Here is a 27,520-nt window from a genome sequence, read left to right as displayed (position 1 = left end):
TACAAACAGGTAAACAGGTCAGAGGTCAAGACATGAATGGCATTGTCCAACCTTGCTCCTCCTAATTCTGCCTAGCAACAACAAACTGCTGCCCTCTTTCTCTTTCTGCTCTACACCCTTCCCAGGCCTAGGACATGGTAACACATGTCAGCGTGGCTATTTAAGAAATGACCCTAAAAAACTATGACCAAAGTCATTGTCTGATTCTCTGTAGGTCAAAGATATTATTTCAGTAACTGATAAATAGGTCTGTGGGGAGTATCAATTCTAGAGGTTCAGCTTTGCTGTTTCTGTAGCTGCATCACGGTTATGTTGAGAATGACAGCTGCACATTGCGACATGCAGCACAGTTTGGATTATGTGCATCTGAACAGCAGCAATTCACAGCAAACATTTTCTCATTCTGGATCTTGCCATATGCCCCAAGAGGGATTTGCTGTTTTTGTTGTATGAACAGTACCTGGTGTTCAGTATGAATATTGTGTAATGTCTTTGTTATCTATGTAGGCCTAAAGATTTCCAAATGAAAGTTGTAAACAAAATATTCCTTCTGTGATAAAATAAACAAAAGGCTTGTCAATTATCAGTAATATGTTCTAATATTAATGATCCTGATCTCAAGGTCTGGCTTGAAGTCTTGCTGTACTTGCTGTTCAGATAAGGCTCCCCTGTTATGCAGCTGACAGTAAAAGTCTTGATCTTCCTGGGTTGTGCCTTTATCCATTTTCTAAATACTGGCATATAAATTGGTTTTAATTTGTTTTTATTTCTTGAAAGTTGAGTTAGTCATACAGGAGAGCAACTTACTGGCTTTATGAGTCAACTTCTGTTTGACTTGTTGTAAGCACTTTGTCAAGGGCGTAGCTTTGATCTTGACACTGGTACGGTCTGCAGGGGATGCCCCTGTAAACTGAAGCTTTTTGCATTAATGATAGACTTCTGACCACAATTTCCATCTCATGAAACCTTATTAAAGCCATGTATGATTCAGTGCTTAACAGGCCTCTTAGTAGACTAGTGCCACCTCAATGTAATACAAAACAGATATTTAGATTTACTCTTATAATCACGTTGTTACAAGTCGAGGCCTCACCTGCGACCCTGCCTCTTTTTCTCTGTCTGAACTACTACCTGGCAGGACTGTCACCTCATAAGATAACACATTGATGCATGACAAATGAACAGTGAGGAAAAACCATTATGGCTTATTATTTTATTTGAAATGTAATGTTTGTCTTTTATCAAACACGTGCACAGTAAAGAGAAAGGAAGAGATAAATAAAGGAATCATACTGTATCTGGAAAAGGATGTGGTCCAGATTTTAACAACAAGGGAACACAGCAGGTACTTGGTACGTCCATGAACCATCTGATCCACCGACCTGACCAAATCTTAACTATATTTGTTTGTTAGTGCATTTGTATATCAGAGAACAAAAAGGAATATTTGATAAGATTAGATTGGATTAATTGAGATTATAATTATGACAGTTGGAAAACTGAGTCATAGCACGCACAAAACAACTGCATACAGATAAGAATAGAAAAAAAGCAGAGCACTCAAGAAAGTAGAGCCAATGTAAAACAAATATGTAGTTATTTTTTATTTGACCTGCACAATAATTCTGATTCCATGCCAGATTCCTCTTGATGCTGAGAATTGTTCGATATCTGCCAGCAATTTACAGTAAGTATGTGCCTAGTAAAAGGAAGTAATTCCACTTCTGACTTATTGTATTATTGTGCACAGGTTTTCCAGGGAAGATTATCATCAAATCTTAGATTACATACAAACCTATTTTATCAAAAATCCCACCAAAGAAAAACCTTTTCTTTTATCGCAGACCACTGTACGATAAACTTTCTTCTCTCCTGCACCAGATCGAAGATCCCTTTAATCACCGGTTTCAGTCACTGACTGCACAATAATTTCCTGTCTGCGCTCAGCTTTTGAGAAGAGCCAGCTTTATAGGAAAACCGTGACAAGATTTCATCCATGCAAGGAGACAACAGAGAGTGGAATCAATCCTATTGGCTTCACATAATGCGAGTAGCAGCCTTACTGGTGTGAAACCCATAGATGCCCAGCACATGCTGAGCAAGATGAAACCTCCAGGAGATTTCTTCAGACAGCCAATACACATGTTTACACAGAATAAACTTAAATGTAAGCCACCTGACTGTGGGTGCCCATACAAAGCAGTCAGAACCTGCAGTTTTCATCTTGGTGATTTCAGACAGTCTGCTAATGCACCACCACTACCTCAAAATAAAATCCAATATTAACAGTAATACAATCAATTCGGCTAATTTTAGTTATACAAGGTTTGTATCCGGCAACAAATACATAACACAATAAGAGTAGTTCAGCTGGTGTGACTACAGTATCAGCATTGGGACTAACCACCTCGAAATAACGGTCAATAAGGGTTGTTTTTTCTGTTCTTTCCACCCTGCCAACATTTTGTGAATACAGTTCCAGCACGTCTAACGTCTCCAGTTCACTTCATTTGGTTTATTGTGTTTATGTTTCATGTTTTTGGGTTTTATGCTACAAAACAAAACCATTCTGTGGGATAGTAAATCTGAACTGATCTGAATTTATTGTTAAATTGCCTGAATGTGATAAAACAGTGAGTCTCATGTTAATTTCGGTGTCATACAGTGGAAAAGTACATCATCTTATTAGTTGGGCTCGTCACAAGAAGGTCGCCAGCTAGACTGTCGCAATAAATCTGTTTTGGGAAAAGAAAATAGCAGTGCTTACCCCTCTCTCACCTCACCTGCTGAGGTGAGCAAAGCTCAGTGGGTTAAAAGGCGGTGCTAAACGCAGCAGCTGCCAGGTGTGAATATGTGTAACTGTGTGAAAGGAGCAGGGCGTTCCTGAAAATGAGAGTTTTGCTCTCAGTGAAACTTCCCTGAGTAAATAGGTAAAGAAAAATGAAATTGTTCAGCTTGCAGACTGATTCCTGTAGTTGAAACTAGTGTGATTGGAAAATTGCTGTCATGTCAATGTCATTATGGACGTTTTCATTTCCATTTTTTTTTGTACACAGGAAACTTCATGGCACCTCTGGAGTCATAAGTGGGTCAGTGCCTTGCTCAAAGACACGTCCTCAGTACTTGTGTCTCCTGCCGGGAAAGTTTCACTGAACTGCCATAATATTGACCCAGTTCATTAAATCTCTCTCTGCATACACCCTTCTTTTGTTATCTCAAGTGTATCTGAGGAGCAAACGCACGTGTACAGCTCATTTTTTCAGACTGTGCTGTTTGTTGCAATATGATGTCTGATAAAAACAATAATTACATTCATGCAGCACCAAAGAGACTGTACAGCTCCCTGTGGAAAATCAATATTTGTCATTCTTCCTCTGGATGGAGGAGCTGCCTGGTTTATCACTCAACCAGCAAATCAAATTTAGTTTGGGTTAATTCACGTGTAACTGTAGTCCAAAAGCTTCAAGGCATCAGAAGGAGCCAACAGCAGAACTTAGTGAACTTCAAGTGCACAAAACCCCACAGGTCCTTACATAATCTAATGTCCCACAACAAAGACATAACACTGAAAGCCAGTGTTTTATGTATGAGCTGAGTGTGACACAATGTTTCTGCTTTGGGACAGACACACTGACAGACATGACAGTGTTGCAAATATTTTATTTATTTGTTCCAGATATTTAACACAAAGCACAAGAAATTCATAACATAAAATCATAACTCATGATCTTAGAAACGTGAGAGCTCCACTTGCTCCATTTCTGAATCAAACAGCAAACAAAACAAAACAAACAAACAAAAAAATCACTCACATGAAGCATGGCGATTATAATGTTTTGACATACATTATGAATACAATCCCTTATTTTTGTGAAATATGAAATTAAATTTCCCATCCTAGACTGATTGAAATTAACGTAACAATAATATCCGTGATTAGAAAATAAAGGTGTAAAGAAGTAGACATATCTAATAAGTAGGCAACAAGTATCTTTCACTTCAATATTCAATATTACGTAAACTCTTAACTTCCTACATCGGCTCTGTGATTGTGTGTGGAAGAGTATTTCTCATTAACTGCTGCGGTAACTTGTATTCTCCGGTGTAACGTGGCTCATCATTCCCTCTGTAACCATGTAGAGCCGTCCAGTGCTGAGGACAAGTTAGAAGTTCTCATAGTGATGCATGAAATGAGCCTGATCCCTCTTGTTCATCTGCTGGCAAGCTTTCTCCACGTTCTTGGTCAGTCCAGGTGGTCCACAGCTGAATACGCCGATCTTATCCACCTTCAGATAGTATTACAAATTTAAAACTTTTAGAATTCCTTTACAACATTTTCTTCATTTTGTTCAGGTATGTGTACTGTTAGATGGTAGATGAAGGTAAATGAAAGGGCTGACCTCGGGGTGAACTTCCTGCAGGGAGCTGAAAAAGGACACGAAGGGCGGACGGCCGAAGTGGGTGACGGATCGCAGGCCAGTGAAGAGACTGCGGTTCCACACCTTCTGAAAGTGGCGCTCACACACGTACTGTCCACACATTATAAAGACAACAGGGAGGAATTCATTAGTGGTTTCCAGTATTATATAATGTTAAAGGAACAATTCAACATTTTCTGAAGCATTTTGGGAAATATCTTGCCGAGACTTTGCCGAGGGCTGAGACTTTTTGTACGGATTAAACAAACAAGATATAACATGGTAATCAATCTTTAGAGGTGCTGGCAGGCAGATTTTGTTACGTTCACACAGACCCAGGTTAGCTGTTTCCCCGTTTCCAGTCTTTATGCTAAGCTAAAGTAACTGGCTACAGCTTCATACTGAACGAGCATCTCTTAGCAAGAAAACCTCTGACCATATTTTCCCAAATGTCAAACTATTCCATTAGTATTAATAACAATAATAAAATGAATGTTTGTTAAATATTCAGCAGCATGTCAGTCCACTTTTTGTGAGACTTTGAAATGGCGACTGCTGATCTCACCAGCATGGTGGTGCGGAGGTCGAACTTCTCGGCCACCTGAGTGATGTACGTGTGGATAGAGACCAGCTCCAGGGTGTCCATCTCCTCCACCTCCCTGATGATGTCTGACACCCACTCAAACTGACGCTGTGTTCGAGTCACCCAGATGAAGTAGACCTTCAAACAATCAGTGACTGTTAGAAAACGTTTGTTTATAGAGTGAGCTTCTCATGCAAATAAATAATTCTTCTGGGAGGAATTCCAGATTAAATAGATGTTTGAGTTTAAACTGTACCTTTTTACACTGAATCTTGGACTTCACGGAGGACTTGAACACCAGGTCTTTGAGGATGGAAGCGAATGGGGTGACTCCAATTCCTCCCCCCACCAGAACAGACACCTCAAAATCAATCCACTCCTGATGGCCCTCACCAAATGGACCATCCAAGTAAAGCTTGGGGATAAATGAAATATGAATATAAATGCCATAAAAAGACAGAAAGGGGAAATATATGAAACTGTTCACACACAAAATAACACGATGACCTGCCTTTGGATAAGCTCCAAGCTCGAGCAGGCTTTCGTCAGTGTAGAGCTCTCGGAGCTGGCTGGTCCAGGGCCCCACAGCTCGGATGTGCAGACTCAGGGTCTCTTCGTGAGGGGCTGACGTGAGCGTGAAGGGGTGGTACTCATCTGCTCCCAACATCAGGCACGCTATGCGAACCCACTGGCCTGAACGGTACATGAAGCCCTGTGGTCGCTTGAACTCCAGATGTGTCACACCTACAGGTAGGACAGCCGAGGGAAGTATGAACTCCAATGCACAATGCACAATGCACACACACATTACGTGAGTTCAGTGAAGATGCTGCAATTTCATTAGCAAAGACTAAAGCCAAGGAAAGACTGAGAACAGTGAGATATTTCAAAGACTGTGATTTTCCAGAAGATGCTGAAGTGTAACCTGAAGGCAGCAGCTCAGCTCTGACCACTGGGATCTCCACCTTTTTCCTGCTCAAGCTGATTAGTTTGTCCAGCAGGAAAAGGAGCGCAGGAGGGATCAGATAGATGTAGAAACGGGGCGCCTGGAGGAGGGCAAAGCTGCCATGAATAATAATCTGTTGGATGAGAACAGAGCCAGCATCACACCACTAATAAAACTGCCTTTTCATAATGAAAGCCAGCTGACTGCAGAGTGAAGCTGGAGTATTTTCAAGTTAGAAAACTACTTACTAGAATGTACACAACAACATAGAGGTAATGTGTGATCCAAAATCCACGAAAACTGATGCGACGGAAATAGTGTGAGGCAAAAACGTACATAAATGAAAAAGTAAAAAGAAGCAAGATGCCAGTCATTCCTAGGAAAAGGACAAAGCAGAGCATAAACACAGGATTATAGAGTAGTAGTACAAACATCCCATGTACTGTATAACTGCTGAAGGTGTAACATGAGTCTCCTATAATACCTGGAATAGTTTGAAAGAACCACCATGACCACTTGAGAGGAAGTTCAGACCTAAAACAAAAACCGACTGTTATTTAGCTCAATGCCACATATCATAGCTCTGCTGCAAAGTGTACAGATATTTCAGCCATACCCATTGTTGGATAAGACTTTGGGGAACAGACAAGACAGGATGCTGAGGTCACTGATGGAGAAGATGTAGATGTTGACCACATGACCCAAACTATGAACAACTATGGCGAGAACAGAAATAGGAGTGAGCGCGTTTAAAATATAATGTACAGGTGAAGACATCAAAACTTAACTTCCCATCATTACTCTCAACTATAATTTCTGTAATACTCTCTCCTTCTCTCCGCCAACCTGAGAGGATGATGGCAGTCATGGCCATAAAGCGATGGAAGTCAATGGCGGCATCAAAGGGGATGTATCGGTTGAGGAAGGTCTCTCTGCACAGTGTGATGAGGTTACGACACACGGTGAGGAGCATGTAGGGAAACAGAAAGGAGATGGCGGCTGCTGAGCCACGGGAGACGATGACGCCAACCATCGAGGTCTCAGGGAGACCTGAAGATAGAGCCTGCAAACCGTAGTCTGAACACAGAATTTTTAATCAGGTCAGACCAAGAAGTATGATACAATGGGGCAATGAACGACAATAATACGTCAAAAAGACATAGTGAGGATGTAGAGCACTCACAGTAACATCTTTCGAGCGTCACTCCAGCCGAGATGCCGAATATGATCATGAAGCAGACGATATGACGGCGATAATTCTCAATGAAACGTTTGAAATGCTGGATCTTCTGCCGGACCGGGTTCCTTATGTACTGCTCACGCCTCGGCTTTACATACACATACGGAGTGTTGGTGCTTGACCTGAAAAAATTCATATCCATTCAACTTTAATCAGTCAATATTCTGTGTTCTGTCCATCTATCGTTTAGCTGTGAAGTATTTGATCGTATTCAGGTCACCAAAACCGTAGAGTAAGCAAGGTATATTGACACAAAAGCACCTTAAAATAGGTCAATGTTTAAACTGTGAGATAGTAAATATATGGCAAGAGTACTAATGTGTCAATACGCCATGTACAAAACACACACTGCTGCGATATTAAGATAATAAAGATGATAAGAGTCATAAGTATTTGTTTATTTTAAGTTGTCCAACATCTTATATTTCTCAATATGCTTCATTCTTCACTCAGATACTCAGACCACTCAGATCAGGAGCAGTAAAATAAAACCAGGAGCATACTTTTTCCGTTTACGTATCTCCTGTCCATCTGTCTTGTTGTTGCTGCAAACAAAAAGTGAACAAAAATCGCACTGTGAGCCTGGAAACAATCATCACAAGAATGAAAAGTTACAGTGTGTCATTGTTTTGTCCATAGTGATAAGCAACAATTGTTGCATTAGTGATCTGGATGACAAATGACTGTGTGTCCTGCTCTCTTACCTGTTTGCTGGACAGATGAAGGACACTCTATGGTCTCGACTAAGCCGCTTCTTCCCCTGTTTCTCCATCCCTGCACACATAGCAGATGCACTGATTCATCACACAAGGTCAGAGAGAGTATAAAAAAAAATCTTAGATCTTAGACAAAACTTTGTGCAACCTTTGACATTTAGTTGAGCAAACTGAAGCTCCTTCTCATGGTCCTGCAGGAGGAAATGGAAGTCCTGCCATGAGATTTTCTCCTTGTCATCAAACCCTGCAGCCTTCATCATGGCCTTGATGCCATCCTCTGCCTGGCTCTTTGACAGGCCACCATTGGAGATTTCAATGAAAGAACTGCAGCACATTGAAAGGGTGAAAACATCCCATCAAACAAACAAACAAACAAAAGAAAATCAGGAGGTTCGGGCACAAAAAAAAAAACCACAGGCGATCGAACCTGAGCATCCTGGCAAATTCTTCTTTTGACAAGAAGCCAGTTCCACTAATGTCGTTCATGGAAAACATCAGTTTGGATTTTTCCTCAGGAGACCCTGGATAAATAAATAAATAAATAAATAAACACATATCATCAATAGCTTATACTGTTTACTGCTCTGCCACTACTAAACATCAGACATCTCATCTGCCATTCATGTAGTCCACTTCTCATTACAAGCTGCCTGATTTCATTAATTGTTAGTTTATGTATTTTGTAAATTAGTTTTTATATGTAGCTGAATAGTTACAGTAGATTGTCTCTAGAGAGCTGCTAACCCACCAAAATGAAACCGATTATTATTAGATTCAGTAGGAGGTTTCACATGATTGTCTTAATTCTTTTTCAGAGGCTTTTCCACTCTCGTATAAATTAACAAAACCCTGAATTGGAAGGATTTTTAATCTAAAAATGGAGAGAAATTTAAGATGGAAAATATCTGCACAAATTCTCAGCCAGAAAAAGTATTCATTACTAATATAATAGCACCAGTTTTGATCTTTTAAATTAACTTAAAAATAATCAAACCTCAAAGTAATTCACTCCATCTCTCGTTTGGCATTTGTAGATTTTCATGTTACATATGCATTATGTGGCGCCTATGTGACACCTGGAGACCCAAAGAATTAGAATAATCAAGGTTTTTTTTTTTACCTTTCATAAAGATAACCATCACATCAAGAAACTCTTGGAAGGAGAGGTAACCGTTTCCATCTTTATCAGCTAGTGTGAACATGGAGTCCACAAATAAAGAGTCAGGCTTGACGCCCAGAGCATCAGCAAACTCTGATGCTGTCAGCTCGCACTGGAGAACCTCTCTGGCTTTCTCATGGGAAATGCTACTCATGTCACCAGCATCACACTTCTCTATTTCCAAGACCTGTGCAGCAGAGGGACAGTGTCATTGTCACCATAGTGTCATTAGTAATATCACTGACGACAGCTGAGGTTATCGTCACAGATGATGTCACCAAGACCATCAATTAGCTCTTTTGACTTGAGGTTGGACCTAAATTGACCTCAAACAAGGTTTGACGACATTTTGTGGCTGAGCTTAAAGCTGCTGCTGCTGTAACAGAGCAGAGGATGAGGTAAACATCCAGAGGTTGACGGTACCTTAGAGAAAGCGTGTCGAATGAAAGTTTCCACAATCTGAGCCCTCTGCTCTTTGGTTAAAGTCTCCTTCAGCAGTTCCTTCTCCCTCATCTCCTTCACTCTAATCTCCTGCCCGATATCTGTCACCGCTGGGCGCAGATGCTTCAAGAATGCTGTACGTTTGCTCTCGTCATCAAAAAACAGCACCTGGACGTGCGAACAGATGACATCAGTGTAAGTGAGAAAGTGAAAGCGCTTGATTTGAATAAGCTTCAAACAATCTCAGTTGTGAACACAGTATTTGGCTGCACATGCTTGCACCACCACCAACAACACTCTTTGGAACTGTTTTTTCTTCAATCTCAAATCACACTTCAGCTGCATTTTCAGATCAAACTCTGAAGTTGTAAACCATCCCCTCCCATTTCCAGCTACGCACCAGGTCATACTCTTTGGGTACTTTGAGCAGCAGCGCTTTCCGGTGACAGTCGTTGGAGAGACGGACATCAACGTAGTCCTGGTCGCCCAGAAAGAGGTAGCGCAGAGAAGACCCAGATCTGTCAAAGACCTGCAGCCCCCTTTTCTCATCGACCTCCACGCTGACTGGATGCAGAGGTTTTTTATGGCCCTGCCACTCGTAGGCTGGAGAGCAAAGGCAGAATGAAAATAGGTGGTGGACCCAAAAATAACAGTAGATACTGGCAGTAGAGACAATAGCAAAGGCATTTCACTTTCACTGTCACCCATGTCACTGATATGTATGTTAGTTTGTTGTTGTTCAGCTTGTCAAGTGTTTTTAATGAATCTAATGTCAACTATTATTTGAGTCTTGTCTAGTCTTGTCTGATGATAATTAACAATGAGTTAGTTGTAAAATCAGACTGATAGATATTATGTTTTTATTAAAACTGGACACTACAAATAAAGTATTAGCAGGATTCTTCAGTCCCACAGTGATTCATACCAGTGATTCCCACAGCTGGCTCCTCTGCTTTGGGACCAGCTTTCCTTCTTCTCTGGAACTTTCTGTACCTGTACTTGCGGAGATATGCCACCATAACGGCCACTAGAAAACTCACTGTGAAGGCAAAATAAAAGCTGATCAAACTGTGATTTCTGTGGTATGAGTATTATTACAGTGCCAAAGGAATTTTGTGAGCATGATACTGACCAACAGGAAAGAGGAACAGAACAATGATAAATATCCCAAAGCCAGCTTTACTCCCATCAAAGTAATTAAGTTTGGTAGCATTAGTGCAGGGGTATAGCATTGATGCGTTCAGCTGTGTGGGCTGAGGACAGGGGTCACCTAAGGTAACAGAGAGATTGTTTTTTAGTTATTTTTTTAGATTCAAGAGTGATCTATTTGTATGATACACACGTTGTATATTGTACCATCTTTCCAGAAGAAGACATTATTCTGTATATCTGTGGCCTCTGCACTGGTGACTGCAACAAGGACGTCAAAAAACGTCATGTTGCGGATGGCCTGGATCTCCTCATCTGTGAACAAACTGGAAAAAGACCAAAGTGAGTAAAAGCCTGCGGTGAACTGACATGTGGTATAAATGGATGGAACTGCCACATACAATACAATGAGATCAATCAAAGACTACAGTAGGATTAAAACTATAATACAGTTATTTCTACTGTATATTAGAAGCCATTTTAATCGATCACAGAGATGGCTCAAGCTCAGCTGCCAAAAATTCTTAAAGTTAGGAGGATCTGCTTTTTGTTACTGTGCCCCACATACTTGGAATATACTTTAAAAAACTTTAAGTTGACCTCATTAATACCCCAGAGGCAATTCCAAGGTAATTAATTGTTAATTTTATTGATTGCAACTGTCATTGCTTTTAATTTTTTAATTGTCCTTATTCTTATTGTTCTTGTTTATTCATTTTTTCCTATCTCTTATTTCTTTTGCTTTTAAACATTGTTACTTTACCTTGTTTTAATTATTATAGCCATGTATTCTTTTTTTTTTGTCATTCATTGTATATCTGTACCTTGGCACCATTGAAAATCAGGGTTCTCCCTCGAAGCATCTCCCGAGGTTTTAAATGAATAATATTAATTCCCAAATTACTCAGAGGGGAGCTTACCCATTCTGTTTGTTCTCGAACCAGAAGCGGTCTCCATTTCTGATGCGTTCAAACTGGTCCAAGATTATGGCGGAGAAAACTGGACCTGGACCGTCGAGAGACTCCAGCAGTCCTCCAGGGAAGAGCTCCAGTTTTGAGATGTCTCTGTTATACAGTTCTGCAACATTGTGGAGCAACTGTACACAAGATAGTTTAATTCACAGAGTTATTGTTCAACTTTTCTATGCAGTTCATGTTTGATCAGTCTTTGTTAAAGAAACTGTCTGCTTGAGAGACTGCAGTTTTTACCTGTGGGTTGGTGCTGTTGAGCGCAGGATTTATGTCCTCAAATGTTTTTACAGAAGGCAGATCCAGAGCTTTTCTGACCTCAGCGTAACTTCGCAGGCCAAAGTCTCTTCCTCTCTGGATGGTTAAGGCCACCAGATCAGTCCGGGTGAACCTTAGGGGTCCGTACATGTAGTCTATCAAGGTATAAATCACATCAGAACAGTGAATATACCAATTATAACTTGAATCATAACTTGAATAAGTATCAGAGATTGATATGTAGAGAACTGAAAAAGACAGATCAAAACCTCTCAGGTCCTCCACAACAATGTTGTCTTCTCTCTCTGCAATCTGAGAAGCCATGCCCATGAGGAGGTCGTCTACATCCTGGCTTGTCTTCACATTGGGTCTCTGGAAATAAAAAGCCACAGTATTAATATATAATATACAAATATCTCCTCTCTCTAACAGGTATCAAAAAAGTACAAGCTGACGACACCAGTTCTTTGAAGAAAACCACCATCAGCAGTATTTCCTCATCCTATCCTTAAAGAATCTTTAAGAGATCCACAAGATTCAAAAGAAACACCCTTGATAACATTATGCATGCACTAACTATAACATGAATTTATCAAAGAGAAATGTATTATTCATGTTAAGACTGACTGTATATATATTTGTTATTTTTTTTCTCTACAGAAATAAAAGTAAAATGATTGTAATTAAATAATTAAATCAAATTCATCCTTGCACCGTTATGAAAAATGCAGTATGAGTAAAGTTTGTAAGTTAAGTATGAGCGTTATGTACCTGACGCTTCCAAAAGCTGTTACAAAGACGCATTGCTGGTGATAAGCTGCCATCTATGTTGATAATCTCCCGAAATTGGCAGGTTCTGTTTCTGTAAGGAGAGTTAATGCAATAGACTATATTTTTACTGCATGATTGTGTTTGACACTGTCCACAGCAGCACACTGACAATAGTGAGCTTTGATTTTTCACAATGTGCCATGAGGAGAAAAAGAATCACTACCTCATGTAAACACCAGGTGGGGCCATAGTGATACCAAATCGTATGGCAGCAGCCTGAAACTCTGGAGAGATCCCAGGATCAACAAACTTCTGGTAACCTGTGTACAAATAAAACAGTTCTAATGCAAAACAACAGAATGAGGGTGACAAGAGAAGTAACATGGTGATCTACAAGCTGAGTTATAAAGAATCCCGGTGCATGCAAACCTCCTCCAGTACATCATCATCCAAAGTGAGACAACAAAAGCAGCAGAGATTCAAAGATGAAGAGTGATTAAGGTGATGGGGTCATCTGACCATTGTCCCTTTAACTTTCTTCAGCTGCGGGTGCTTATTCAGCAGAAGAGGGAGACTCGGGTGATGCTTTGCTGACAGAGCACATACTTGTCAAACACCGCCAGCGATAGCTCACCTCACCACGGCTTGTGGTCACTGGTGCATTACCCGCTCCCCTCCACTTGTACGCACATGCACTCTGGCTGATACTTACCTGGGTAAGGAGGAAGCTTTTTGTCTCCCAGATATCCAGGCAGCCATTCGTAGAGAGCAATGTTCTGTTTGGAGGAAGAGCAGGGATAAAAGTTATCACAGCCTTTTTGAATCCACACAACTTAAACTATTTCAGAGAGGGAAGAAATGAACATGACAGAATACGCTTTGATGATTCTATATTATATATATCTTTATTGTTTTTAGATAGTTTCTTGATATATAAATTGTAATTTTATGAGTGTAGCTTTCTATTTTGGATTTGATGTGACTTAAATAGTTTGTTAACTGTTGTCAACTAAGTGTGGGTAATGTTGTTCAGGGCTGTTCTTGCAGAGGAGAGACTCTACAGACTCTACAAGTCGGAGATGATGCATTCACCCTAAACTAAAACCATCAATTTCATCCATAAAATCACGACCACCTGGCGTTGATGCAACCTCGTTCCTTCCAGAGTGCAAATTAAATCAGCACCTGTGCAGCGAGAGGATTACATGGAGACTTTTCCTTCTACCTGGAATGTGGCCACAACCGTCTTCCTGGCGTTTTGAAACAGCTTTTCGTCTGACCAATCTCGGTGTTCCTCATGCAGTTTGGAGGCTACATAATTGTGGTAGCGAAACCAGATAATCCCCTCTGCTGCCGTGAACATGTTCTCATTGGCCCAGGCATTTCCCAACTCTAGACAAAGAAGATGGTAAAAAACGATGAGAATTCTTTGATTACATCATGTGAAATAACATCACTATGGTCATGACACAATAAACAGAGACTAGGCTGTATATATAATGTTTTCTTGTACAGGAAACTCCCAAAATTCACAGATTTTCTGCACCTTATCGGTATAGCGCTGCACTCCCATTGCATTGATTGATGAAGATCTCTGACCACTAATGGAACGATAATTTGGCTGTTTGTTTTTCTACAGAGCTGTCACAACAGGAGAAGATCCACCGCCTCCACCCCAGATAATAAGTACACACCTTCAACAACACAAGCAACAAAACACTGGTTTCATGACACCTGTACGGCATCTTCTTTGCTATAGAGAGAGGGATTTACTGTGGTGAGTGTGAGAAGCCATTTACACAATAATTAAAGAGTCATAACACACGTCAGGCTGGGCCTCTCTTGACTCAGTCTCACAGGCTGCAACCCTGATCAAAGCAGACTCTGTGAAATAATATTTGTAAGAAATTCTTGCTGTTTGTTTTCAGCAGCTTGCAGTATCGATTGGGTGGGTAATGCCACATACAGTACGAAAACAGAGAACAGATAACGGGGGGTTTAAACGTATAGTTCAGACAAACAAACACATGAGTGTGATTTGATAAGATTTGGAGATCTATCATGTACAATCTCAACTAGTTTGTGATGTTTAAAATGCTGAAAAGTTACTAAATGATAATAATAATGACTTCCTTTCATTGAAAATTACTATTTTAAATGCTCACAGACAGAACTGTAGATTATTATGAACAACTCTACTTGGAGAGAGACATTGTTGTCGTTGAGTTTTGGGGCTTGGCACTCAAGCTTATGAGTAAATTATGTTTGATGGTGCTTTTGAGTTAATTATTCCTTTAATCAATGACATACCGGAGGAGTCAGTTTAGTGGATTTTTCTGCAACAACCAGCTCCCCTGACATGTCAGGTACTCAGTAAAATGAATTCTTTGCTAACAGTGTTTGGTGCAGGTCAGAAGTTTAAAATGTAACATGTTTCACCATAGAGGCCTTGGGGTCCATGTTCTCCTGTAGAGGGGTCCGCAGCGCTCCACATGAGATTGCGTCCTCCTCCCTGTTTTGGCATGTTCCACTCAGAGCCTGTAGTCAAGAGCCCTCGTGAGAAGCTTCTCAGGGAGTCAGACCAGGACGTGGAGGGGCCATAGATGGAGCTGCCATCTATCCACGCTGTCACCAAGTTGACCTGCATGTGTTGTATTTGTGTTTCTCAAATTATTACACTTCAACACAATGTAACGTGTCCTCGACAACTGCCTGAACTGTTACAGTTCTTAACTTACTAGTGTTCACATATCCTGAATGTTTCTGGAGGCTGGAGTTTGGTGATAGCATTAACAAATAAGTTATTTCATATTGATAAGAGTCAACAATCAGCACCTGTGTGCGAGGGTTACTGGGACTCTGTCCAGACTCCTTTTCCCATGGTCCTCTCTGGAAGGGCAGCAGGACTTTTCCGGTGGCAGTCGGGTCAAATACTGGGTCGCCTTGTGGGACTGGGATGTTCATGAACTCAGGTGGACACCCAGGAGTTCTTGAGTCAAAAATTTCAAAAGTAACATGATAACCTGAAAAGTTCAGGAAAGGTTAATTACTTCAAAAAGTCATTACCAGCTACACTATTAAATGAATATATCATCATTGATTGTTATAAAACAGGGAATCAGACGGGAGTGCAACACTGGAGAACATTCAGTCATAGACATACCAAGAAAACTTAGGAGAATACATCTTGCCATATTACTGATATCTGCCAATATCTGCCAATAAAGCCAAGGCCTACACAAAATCAATTTTATCTTTAATCAGTGATATTTTTCTGATTTTGTCATTTGCAATTTCGTAATTCTATTTTAAGTTTGCCACGCAATACAACTCTTCCATACACACCAGAAAGGGTATTCTTGTATTATTCACCATTTAATTGCTTTAAAGGTTACACCTGTGTTGCACCTGCATTTCGGTAATAAGGGTCTGATAATATCAGTTGGTAGTTTATTAAAACTCCTGCTGGAACAGTGCTTTTGGCTTATATCCCAATTTCACACACTTAGGCTAATCCTTTTACAAGCTAGTTCAGGCCAGTTCAACAAAATGCAACATATTTACCAAAGAAGAGAGAGAGCACGGTCTGGTTGCGCGTTGAGGGCAGACCTGAGGGCCCCCGGGCCAGCAGCCTACTTAGCCTGCGGGGGTTTGGCAGCAGCGGCTCATGGACAGGCTGGTAGACTCCGTCCCAGTAATGCGCGGGCACGAGACGGACAAGGTGAGAGCCTGCGCGAGCGCGCGCGCACACACACACACACACACACACACACACACACACACACACACTCACACAACACACCAAAGAAGAGAGAGAGCACGGTCTGGTTGCGCGTTGAGGGCAGACCTGAGGGCCCCCGGGCCAGCAGCCTACTTAGCCTGCGGGGGTTTGGCAGCAGCGGCTCATGGACAGGCTGGTAGACTCCGTCCCAGTAATGCGCGGGCACGAGACGGACAAGGTGAGAACACACACACACACACACACACACACACACACACACACACACACACACACACACACACACACACACACAGAGTGCAGTGAGCTAGTGTGCTGTTGGCAGGGTGAACTGCTCCTGCTGCACGTTTTGCTCACTCTGTGACTTACCGACAGCCCCGCGTCTGGGATATCCCAGACTGTTGTACCAGCCGTCAAAGCGAGGAACCTCCCAGGTTATTTCACCGCGAGAATCTGTTCAACACATGTCAGGTTTAAACAGTTAAACAGGTTTCTTCTTACCTTGATTTTCCTGCGTTAACTGAGTTGAGTGAGGTGAACATGAAGTACACCAGTCGTCTACTCACGTTCACTGACAATGAGCACCATGGCAACCATGGCGCAGATACTCCAAAGCTTTTTACGCAAATCCATTGATGCGGGAGATGCTCCTCAGCTCAGTCCCCAGCCAAGAGGAGCGAAGGGCTTCTGAGAGCTGAAGAAAAGGTGAAGGTAAGAAACATTTACTGTTATATATCGGTCAGATTTCCGTGTAATGTAAAGTAGCCTATTTATGGCCAAAAGCTGGTTTGGCAGAAATTAAAAACAAAAGCCAGCAAGTCTGATTCAAAAGCTCATTAAATGAACAGCACAAACTTCACAAAACTTTGGTACTGTTCCTTTTTGTCTATAAACTCTAGATATGCTCTCTCTCCTCTTTGGTAATCTTGTGTTTTGTTGAATTGGCTTGCACTAGCCCATAAAAGAATCAGATGAAATAGCTGAGTCTTACCTTAGAGGCTGGAAAGTAGTAGGAGCACAGGTGCAGGTGAAGAATGGTGCAATACTAAAGACAACATGTGTTGCAGAGCTTATCACAAACTTCATGTGACCTGTGTCGCCCAGATGGGAATGGTCATCATCTCTGGGTCACACCTCTATTCCACAGCATTCCAGTTAATGCATCCTCCCCCCTCAGTGACACAAAGGGGACCAGTGGTATAAAAGAAGTGTATGTTCCCTCAACATTCACACTTGACTCCCAGTCCTCATCTTTCAACTTTCAGGTAAGAGACCTCCTTTGGGTTTCACCTTTTCTCTATTCCATTGATTGGCTTTATTAGACTCTTTGAAACGCTCCTATTCATGTAGGTTCAAAAGCATGCATTAGAATCAGGATGGAGCCATGTTAAAAGTACCTATTTATATTACACTGACAGGTCAAATGGATGTATAGAATTGTATTTCTTTGTGCATCATACTGATGCATTTCTTTCTTTGCAATAAAGATACACAGTGCCAAGGAAGGTTCAATACTATTGCATCAGTTAGACATACTTGCACTTAATCATGTGCAATGTTACATAGTGGTAATAATGTCCCATTTCTTATCTACTGTAAGAAACAAGAGCTGCTATCTCTGCATCTGGAGGAAATTGAGAACCCGGCCACTAACACTGTCTTCTCTGTTACACTGTCTAGTCTCAGCTGCGTCCCTAAGATCAGGAGCTAAGATGACTTTCTACGATGACATTTACCCATTCTACCCTCTACAAAGGACCTCCTTCATCTTCAGTGGCAGCTTGCTCACCATTATTCTGGTCTTCCTTGTGCTAGCAGTCAGTCTCCTTGTCATTCTGCCAGGGATACGAGGGAAGTCGGTGAGTGCAACCTATCAGATAAACTATTACTCACTGCAAACACAAAACCTCAGAATTGCTATCTCCCTTTGTGCTTCTCAGGATGGTTTGTAAGAGTGAAAAATACGTATATATGTATTTCAATGCTTTAATTTACTTGTTCTCACCTTTTTTATGCTAAGCATCAAAAATAATCTTTATTCTGTTACTTCCCTTTCAATCAGAGGCTGTTCTGGATGTTTAGGATAATTATCAGCTTGTTCATAGGTGCGGTTATAGTGGGTGAGTTCTGTGTTCTTATCATCGTTGTTGAATAAATCACAGATATTTCTGTTTACTGGTATCACGATAAACATTTTTGTTCTTTTCCTGCAGCGCTCAACTTCACTAACGACTGGGCTGAGGCCAGAATGACCACTAATGCCACCTACAAGTCTTTCAGTAACGCAGTGGTTAACGCAGAGGTCGGCCTGCATGTTGGACTGTACGGCATTAACGTTACACTGAAGGGTGAGTCACTCTGTGTAGATGTAATGTACAGTACATTCATATGCTGATACCCTACATGTTTTATTAAGATACTCTGCTCAGTTTGTGTAACAAGTCATTTTACCTGTCTTGTATATGAACTTTAGGTCATATTGCATGTACATGAGTTTGCATTTCTTCTCTCTCTCTCAGGCAATCCTGTTGTACAGTTCAATGAGACCATTGACTACAATGAGATGTTCAGCTGGCATGACACTATTGAAGAGGAGTACGAGGAAGCTCTGGAGAAAGGTTTACCCAATCCCATCCTGTATATTGCTGAGAAATTCACTCTGAGCAGCCCATGTGGACTCATCTTTAAGTACAGCTTCTCTGGAAGATACGCCTCTGCAACTCTTTGGTAAGTACATATGACTCACAGTATGAAGTTGTAATACGATACTGTTGATTTCAGCAGATAATCATTAAAAAAATATAGCGGAAATTAAAATGGCAGCACACTTTCACAGGACTGCATTTTGCTGCTGGATGCTTGCCAACATCCTGTTCTCCATGCCGGTCATTCTGTACGCTGGGTACATGATGGTGGCCACTGCTGCCTTCATCTTCTTCTCCATGGCCTCCTTCTCCACCATCATGAATGTGCCGCAGTGTGTTTTCTCCATAGGGACTGACTCCTTTGAAACAGAATACAGCCATTCATTCTGGCTGGCTCTGGCTACAGGTAACGATAATAAACTGCACATTGATTTCAGATGTTTTGTACTTCTGACTGACATACAAAGCCTCCTGGGGGTAGTGATCTCTACTAACTGAGATGATTTCCAGGTGTTCTGTGCACCATCATTGGGGTTCTGGTGGTGCTGTTTAACTTTCTGATACCAGAGAAGATGAAAGAAGCTTTCAGCAGTGGTGTCGACAATTACGAAGATGAGGACGTTTCTTATGGAGAGGGCTACCTGAATTCAGCTTTCCTTGATGGAGTGACAATTTCACCACTGACATCGAAAGTCACCACAGTAAGTTCTTTGAATTAAGATACTGTAATACTGCGCTTCCTCTTGACTCGTAACAAAGATCCTATCAACATTTGGCCGCTTGTAAATGGATTTAAGAATCACTACCATTTTGGCTAAACTTTTACATCTACAAATAATTTAAAAGAATTATGCTGCTCATTGACTATGATCATTTTTATTTCTGTTTCAGGAACATATATGAATCTATCCAGGGTTCCCTCGGGAGCTTTTCCAGCCAATACTTGAAGATATTTTTGCTGAATGTGTTACAGAAGGAGTGTCTGGTTTAATTATCTATTGTATGTGAGCCTGTGAGTGTTATGTGTTAAACAATTTAAGTGTAAATAGTTTATTGTCATGTTGCAGTAGTTGTAAATAGAATATATGAAGTTGTATGGGATCTATACAATATGTATATACACTGATTAATATGGATTATAGGTCTGTCACTGTTCAACTCGTTTGTTTGATTTCAATTATTTTTATGTTTGATAGCCTCTGTAGGATTTCTTGCAGTGCATGCACGTTGCCAATGGGCGATTTAATTTGTGAGCAGTGTCATTATTACATTACATTAACTTTTACAGTGTAATTATTAGTTCATTTCACAGCTTCTGAGGGTCCAAATAAATGTGAATATACAAAAGGAAACAGCCTGTGAAAGGTCAACTGAATCTTCTCTAAACCAAGCAAATGTTTTTTATTGTCTTATCTGTTTATGGGTAACACTTTTTTTGCAGTAACACCTTAATAAAATGAAAACAAACAAGTGTTCAGCAGTGAGTTTGTATTTTTAGTGTCTTTTAACATTACATTCATTCAGTAATGTATATTTTGATACATTCTTGTACGCTCTGGTAAAGGTAATGATCACCCATACTGTATGTCTTTGAAAAGTCGGTGTGTCTTTGGCCTTCAGCGTCACCATAATACACATAGTTTAGTGCCTTTGTACAGCATATTATTATCTTCTTTTAATACTTACTGTAATAGATTATCATGTCAGATTGAGAATTAATCCCTGGTCAGTAATTCTTCATAATAACATGCATATACTGTAGGAGTAATATGGCCTTTCCAATCAAGTCCTTGAGTAATCCAAAGTATTTACAGTAGAAGTACATTTTTTAAACTCCATACACATTATAAAAATGACTAAATAAAAAATAAATGTACTAATTTATCTCTTCATAAGAAAATAATCATGACCTTAAAGCTACTTCTCTTCAACACCAGAAACTCACATACAGTACTACAGACAGAGCATTCACATTGTAAGGCCATTATGACAATGTAATTCGAGATAAAACCTGAAAATGAGAACTGGATGTTCTTTACAGCATTGCAACAAGAGGCCGAAAAAATAAAATGATAGAAAAATAAATTCTCCTCGTCCCACTGAGCCACCTGTCTTATCATCTGTCCGTCGTCTTCACACCGCCAGACATGCAGCGCTACAGTGGGCTGATCCATGCAGGGTCTCTATATGTAGATAGGCGTCTCCTGTCCCGTCAGCAGTCTGAACATCACAGCGGGCATTGTCTTCATGTTGATCTGGCAGAGAGGCAGAGGTGAGAGGAGCAGGGACAATTACACTCTCAACTTAAGAGCCCATTTATAGAAGCACCATCGTAATTCACATCGCTTGAATCCAGACCTAATTTACTCCCTTCTGAGCCACCAGAGAAGTCAGAAGAGAACTTGGATCCACTACAGACAAATAATGGGCTTTTATGGCTTTTACTGACATACAGTGCATACTGGGAGAAATCTAGGGAAATTCACACACAAAAACAAATTCCCAGTATGTTAATAGCTGGTGAAAAGTGTGAGTAGTGGAGCAGATCAAGAATGTTTGGTAGAGATCTCCTTATCTAACTCAAGAAAGAAGATAACAAATAAGTGCAATTTCCAAAATGACATACTTCTCCTTTTGTGTAGATGAAGATATGCACTTTAATTAATGGATTTGAGCTGAAGTAAATAAATTAGTTTCCTGACGTTGACAGTTTGCTAGAAACAGAATTACAAATTGTGGCCAACTAAGACTTCACAAACAATTAACTTTCATCGGTTGCACTACTCAGAAGTCAGCTTTTTCCACAAAGATTTAAATATCTAACTGTGCCATTTTCACCAAGGACTTTTATTGATTTCATTTATTGATTAAATGCAGGTGTGGAACTGTATGTATGCAATAATCTGGGATCTGAACCATTCTCAAACTAATCTAATTTGTAGCTATATCTTTAAAAGGCCTGTATGGCTCAGTGATTTGTGTGGTGCAGTAATCTTTGTAAATTGCCATCTTGTGGCATGAAGAGTTCTTACCTCACCCACTGAGACAGACAAGGTTTGAACAATCTTCTCATGTGCCATGGCAACAACACTCTGACCATTTATTTCAATGATTCTGTGTCCAACACGAACACCGCCTCGCTCTGCAATGCCACCTCTCATCAGACTGCAGATCTGAGGGTGTGAAAAAGACACTATGTAACTGCATACATTGTATAGCACAACCATCACTCTTAAAAAACAGTGGTGCTCTTCAGAAGTTGGCAACCATAAATTTCGAGCTTCAACCTAAAGGTTGGTGTAACATTTACTCACTGACAAGGGCTTACTCACAATGCCATTCTGAACACTGAAGCCGAGCTGGAACTTGAGATCAGGTCTCTTGATGAGGACAGTGGTGACAGGAGGGCAGCTTACAATACTCAGCTTTACCTTCACCTGATTCTTGAGACCCTGGAACATATCAAAACTAGAATTACCACCTTGCCTCCGCCAAACCAGCCATGTTGCAGGAAATATGATCACAATGTCCCCTTCCTGAGTTAGAGCATTGAATAATGGCCACATGTGTTTTTGCAGAACATTGTGATGTCACAGTGACCTTGGCCTTTGACTTTTCACAGCCAAAGTCTAATCAGTTCGTCTTTAAGTGAACGTTAGTGGCAAATCTGAAGAAATTCCCTCAAGTTGGTCTTGAGATATCAAGATACCGTCCTGCTAAAGACAAATCCACGACTGAAAAGAGTCTGCAATAACTGCACTATTTACACCATTTTTAGTAGTTCGCTGACAAGACTAAAATTATTTAGCCTTTATTTCAAAATAAAAGCACATATTTTTCATTATTTTTTAAAAAATGTACATCATATGTATGGAACAATGGGCTTGTAGCTGAAGGGCACAGTCAAGTGAAGTCAGTTAATTAAGTTAAGTTTGTTTTTGCATGATTATGTGGATGGAAAAACTCATCTAGGATGGTATGGTTTCATGATTAAATCAAACATTTGTTCATGTGTCTGTTTTGTCATCCATTTTATCATTTTGAGGGTCATCAGAGGCTGCAGTGTGGCAAAAAACCCTTACATAGATGAAAATAATATTTTTGTTATCTATGACGAGTAAGCCACCGTGCCATTCCCACGTATCATCAAGACTGGTTTAACACTTAATATCTACAAAGACTAACAAGAGCTCCCTGATATACTCTGTACCTTGATGATGCCCTGACAGGTGGCCAACGGCAGCCCCACCAGGCTAGTGTCATTAATGGACATAATCTGGTCTCCAACACTGAGTTTTCCAGAGCGAGCTGCAGGGCCGCTGTTCAGCATACTGGCAAGGATGACGGTGGGCAGAATAGATCCCCAACCGGACTCCACGATTACCACACCGAGGCTCTCCCCTTTCTGCTTCTCCACATACAGCTGGAAAGCAGGAAAAGCATTTCCTAATTCCTTTTCAAACACATTTTAAATTTCACATGCCCATATTTATGACATTTGTGAGCTTCTGGTAAAGCCATACTTATGTTAATGTAAATCCATCATCCACATTTCACCTGCTGCCAAATAAAAAAATGTCACACCTCTTTACAGTTGTCTGAGTTTGAGAAATGGACGAGGTCATCGTGGTACATTTCCTGGGAGTTGATGATGTCACTGTATTGTTTCTGGCTCAGGTCGGTCGGGTTGATGCCGTTGGCTCGCAGGAATTCTCTGTAGGCCACGCTAAAGGCCTGACCAATGGACTGTGCGATGAGCTGTGCCTATGGGAAGGGGAGCGTTTGGGGAAAACTACTCAGCAGAAAGGCTATCCCAGTTGACAACAGCAAGGAGGTGAGAAAGATCACATTGGTTTAAGTGACCACAGAATAAATATCTAAAAGTATAAACCCATAACTAAAAATCTATGCATAGTTAAGCAGCAAACACTCACATCCTCTGACTCAAAGACATAACAGATCATCCTGTACTGAGTCTTCCCTTCACTGGTAGAATCTGGAGACTCGGGAGAAAAATCTTCTGATGAAGCCTGAGACATGCGTCTCCGAGCCATCAGAACCACAATGCTGCCAATGTCGGCGATATAGGAGATGGTACGCAAGGCACTGTCCATCATTGTCTCCTGTGTGGAGCAAAAAGAAAAAACAACCATTGCTCATTATGTCTGAAAACAGATGAAACACACAAAGATCTAAGAGTTACTCACCTGCGTGTCAGCATTCAGCACTTTGACAGCTTTAGTGGAGATAAACAGGTCCACCTCTGTCATCATTTGAGAGTCTTCATCTTGGCTCTTTTAAATAAATGACATATTGCTTTAGTGAGACATTTCATTTTTCTGTAATTTAATCTCACATTTCAAACTTTCAGATGACTGTCACACACTGACATGGGGAGGTAAGCAAAAAAGAAATACAACAGCTCCACCGTGTGGTCAAAAAAGGAATCAACTGCACAGTCAACCTTTCATAAATAGTTCACGTGGCAATAGAGATACAGCTATACACTTGAAAACCCCGTTCATTGATTGAACCTCCGCCAGTGCTGAGCAAGTATCTTACAAATACACCAATTTCGATTTCTTAAACCTGAAAACACGCCTTTAGGATTTGGAATCAAGTCTGTATCCCTGTTCCTTTGATAGCTAAAGCTTTAAAGGCATTAAAAAAAGGCTTAAGAGGATCCCAGATCCAAAACACCACCGAAATCTAATCAATTTCCCCTGAACCCAAAACTAATCTGTTCCCCAAATTTATTTTAAGTCTGTTCCTACATTTTTGAGACAGGCTATTAGGAAGAAAGCAGATTTAAATACCTGTAAAAAAGAAAAGAAAAATCAATGGATGTTAACAACTGTCTCCCTAAAGAGGCAGATTACCTTGATATGACTGACAGCTTCATGGGCCTGGGACATGCGAACAGACTTGGATGGATTTTTATCAGACAACACCTGAGTGCAGCCAAGGTAGTTAGCAGCAAAGATGATCCCATCAATAAGATCCTCAGGCTCACAGGGACCTGGGACTGTGCAAAGTAAAACAAAAGGCTCTTGTTGTGAGACACTGTATTTGGCTGCATAGAAAACTATAAAATGTAAGAATATTCAGAGATATTTACCATCCTCAAAGCTGGGGAAAGAAGTAGCCTCCTGTGTTTTCTTTAAAAAAAAAAGTTAATATATTATTAGTTAGACTTCACGTGCATACATCTTAATGTTAATAAAAAATATCTGTGGGTGTTGTTTCCCATGTATAGTGGTTACAAAAACTCAAGTGTGAAAAATGAAATTATAAAGATAGAAGAAGACAGACTAAGTTACATGGTCATAAATTTAAAGTTGTTGATTTACATCTTTGAGAAATCAGATATCTTGGCTGAAACCTGCTGCTGTGTAATACATCTTCACCTTGGGTGTGTTGGTCTCCTCTGCAGGGATGAGCTCTGGACACTGAGGCCTCCTCGCCTGCTCTGGCACGTCCTCAGGCATCATGGCTGTGCTTGGCTTCTCAACCTGTTGTACAAAACCATCCGCTTTAACTTGAGCAAGTCTGAAATTTTGTCCTATGTAGATGATAATCCCACAGGGGAAAGGGGACAAAGACTATTTGTGGCAAAGCATTTAATTAAAATCTTACTTAATTCACTCTGGGATACAGTGATGGTAGACTGGGCACAAACATTAAAGAAACACAAGCCACAGGGGATGAGATCTGACAAAGATCTGCCCCATTTGCAATACGTACCTGCTGGGGTTTCTCTGGCTGTCTCTGCCTCTCCTCAAGAGGCTCCCTCTGTTGTTCCGGTGTGTGTTGAGGAGCCAGCGATGGCTTGATAACCCTGGGTTCGTTCTCCTGGCTGTTAGCAGAGGAGGGACTGGGTCTGGGAACAGGAGGAGTCTCTCTGCGAGGCTGGCCCTTTTGGGTCTCGGCAGGTGACTGAGCATGGGAATGAGGAGGTGGGGGGGGAGGAGGATGTTGCTTACTGGAACCAGGTCTAGCTTTGGTCCGCACAGCGGCCTTTTTGCAGTCCTTTGACGAAGTCTTTAGACGCTGCTCAGTGCTGTTGGTCATGCATCCTTTGATCCCAGAAACAATATGCTCAACGTCCTCTCCCGTTGCCCTCCTCCCTCGTCCTTTGCCCTGCCTCTCCTTCTCCTTTGAACCCATGTGAGATGACTCACACTTCTTACTGGCTCCTTGAATATTATGGTTTCTTGTAACTCGAATGTCATCTTCTCTTTCCCTTTCATCACCTCCCTTTCTAATTCTTTCATTATCATTGCCCTGATAAAGGCTGGTCGGTCTTTGAACACTGTTCTCTGTCTCCTCTAAATCCTCTATAAATTTGGCCCCATCCAGCACCTCTTCTATCTCATCTCCGTCACTGAAGAAGAACCTATTCTCCTGGCCCTTTCCCACCTCCCTCTCTGCTTCATCCCCAGCAACCGGGGCACAATGTGACCTAAAGCGATGGCCCGTCTTGTGAGGCTTAGTGTCAGATTGTGATCCCTCACTTATTTCTGTGCCATGACGAGCTCTGGGAGTGAACTGGTCGACAGCACTGCTGTTCTCATTAATATTATCACCTACTGCATGCTTTATATAGCCACCATCCTCAGGACAGTACTGCTTGTAGTACCTCATGTCCACCACGCCCTCTCTGTTCAAATGCAGCACCTCATCATAATCCTGCTCCACATCGGAGCCCACGTTGTCGTACTCGGAGCAGGTGTCCTCCATGTCCTCAGGACTAGGGTCACAACTCATGTAATAGTGGTTTGCAGAAGCAGAAGCAGTCAGTTGGTCATTGTTATCATCTTTCAAGGCGCAAGGTGCTTGCTCAGAGGCCTCCCTCACCAAACCTCGCTGCTCCTCTTCACTCTGTTTTGTGAGTCCTGGACCGGGGCACGGTGGAGGGCTGGGAGCCAATATTTTGGAAATGGTTCCTGGCCTCTTACCATGAGCCATAACTGGCCCTGTAAGCCCACTACCCTCAACCCTGTGAATATTAATAGATAATAGTGTTATTTTTCAAATACTTGCATTATGATATCTGTAAATTTTCACTTGACATTTTCAATAGCACATCTTCTTTGATACTCTCTACAAGCTCCTGCTGCCTTTTTCCTCATATTAAAAATCACTGAACAAATCATACGTTTTATAAGTGAGCTTAAAGGAATTTCTTCAATGGAACAAACATACTGTAGAAATTAACTATCACAGGGTACGCCTCTCTCTCCTCTGTAAATACACAAATTATTTATCCATTAAGATTTCATTTCAGCTACAAAACAACCTCTTCGCTTGTTATCCAACAACACACCAGAGCATCTCCCAAGCACATCACTGCAGCAGATTTAAATAACTTATGGTCAAAGATTCTTTTACACAAAATGATATGATAAATGGCTTAGTTTCACGCTTTAAACACACACAGAAACAAGCCTGGCTTCAAGGACAAACAGTAGCCTCTTGTTTAAGTCA

General features: G+C 41.1%; 3 protein-coding genes across 3 annotated transcripts; 1 reads left to right on the top strand and 2 right to left on the bottom strand.

The window, feature by feature from the left end:
* Positions 1–4,163: 4,163 nt before the first annotated feature.
* Positions 4,164–17,021, bottom strand: duox1 (dual oxidase 1). Its single transcript, XM_022756220.1, has 32 exons — positions 16,955–17,021; positions 16,758–16,841; positions 16,214–16,378; positions 15,485–15,672; positions 15,089–15,290; positions 13,875–14,041; positions 13,362–13,425; positions 12,873–12,969; positions 12,650–12,740; positions 12,148–12,250; positions 11,861–12,033; positions 11,573–11,748; positions 10,860–10,978; positions 10,636–10,773; positions 10,429–10,542; positions 9,904–10,106; positions 9,486–9,671; positions 9,024–9,249; positions 8,331–8,424; positions 8,052–8,227; positions 7,892–7,961; positions 7,131–7,309; positions 6,794–7,024; positions 6,564–6,663; positions 6,432–6,481; positions 6,196–6,323; positions 5,927–6,080; positions 5,513–5,745; positions 5,258–5,416; positions 4,984–5,139; positions 4,401–4,529; positions 4,164–4,286 (listed from the first exon to the last, which is right to left on the bottom strand). Exons 1-32 carry the CDS (start codon positions 17,019–17,021, stop codon positions 4,164–4,166), a joined length of 4,545 nt encoding a protein of 1,514 aa, XP_022611941.1.
* Positions 17,022–18,100: 1,079 nt separating this feature from the next.
* On the top strand, positions 18,101–19,967 carry LOC111229876 (dual oxidase maturation factor 1-like). The gene is made up of 7 exons (XM_022756375.1): positions 18,101–18,247; positions 18,451–18,508; positions 18,602–18,736; positions 18,908–19,115; positions 19,225–19,439; positions 19,544–19,734; positions 19,925–19,967. Exons 1-7 carry the CDS (start codon positions 18,101–18,103, stop codon positions 19,934–19,936), a joined length of 966 nt encoding a protein of 321 aa, XP_022612096.1. The 3' UTR covers positions 19,937–19,967.
* Positions 19,968–20,548: 581 nt separating this feature from the next.
* On the bottom strand, positions 20,549–27,012 carry LOC111229719 (amyloid-beta A4 precursor protein-binding family A member 2-like). Its single transcript, XM_022756175.1, has 11 exons — positions 25,778–27,012; positions 25,441–25,545; positions 25,152–25,191; positions 24,913–25,058; positions 24,241–24,327; positions 23,968–24,156; positions 23,618–23,797; positions 23,244–23,456; positions 22,366–22,485; positions 22,066–22,206; positions 20,549–21,288 (listed from the first exon to the last, which is right to left on the bottom strand). The coding sequence occupies exons 1-11, from the start codon at positions 26,999–27,001 to the stop codon at positions 21,217–21,219; spliced, it is 2,517 nt and encodes an 838-aa protein (XP_022611896.1). The 5' UTR covers positions 27,002–27,012; the 3' UTR covers positions 20,549–21,216.
* Positions 27,013–27,520: the final 508 nt, after the last annotated feature.

This window comes from Seriola dumerili, unplaced genomic scaffold (assembly GCF_002260705.1).
Source record: "Seriola dumerili isolate Sdu_G_001 unplaced genomic scaffold, Sdu_1.0 BDQW01000242.1, whole genome shotgun sequence".
Classification (NCBI taxonomy): Eukaryota; Metazoa; Chordata; class Actinopteri; order Carangiformes; family Carangidae; genus Seriola; species Seriola dumerili.
Note: the sequence above shows the minus strand (reverse complement) of the source record. Positions and strands in the feature narration are given on the sequence as shown.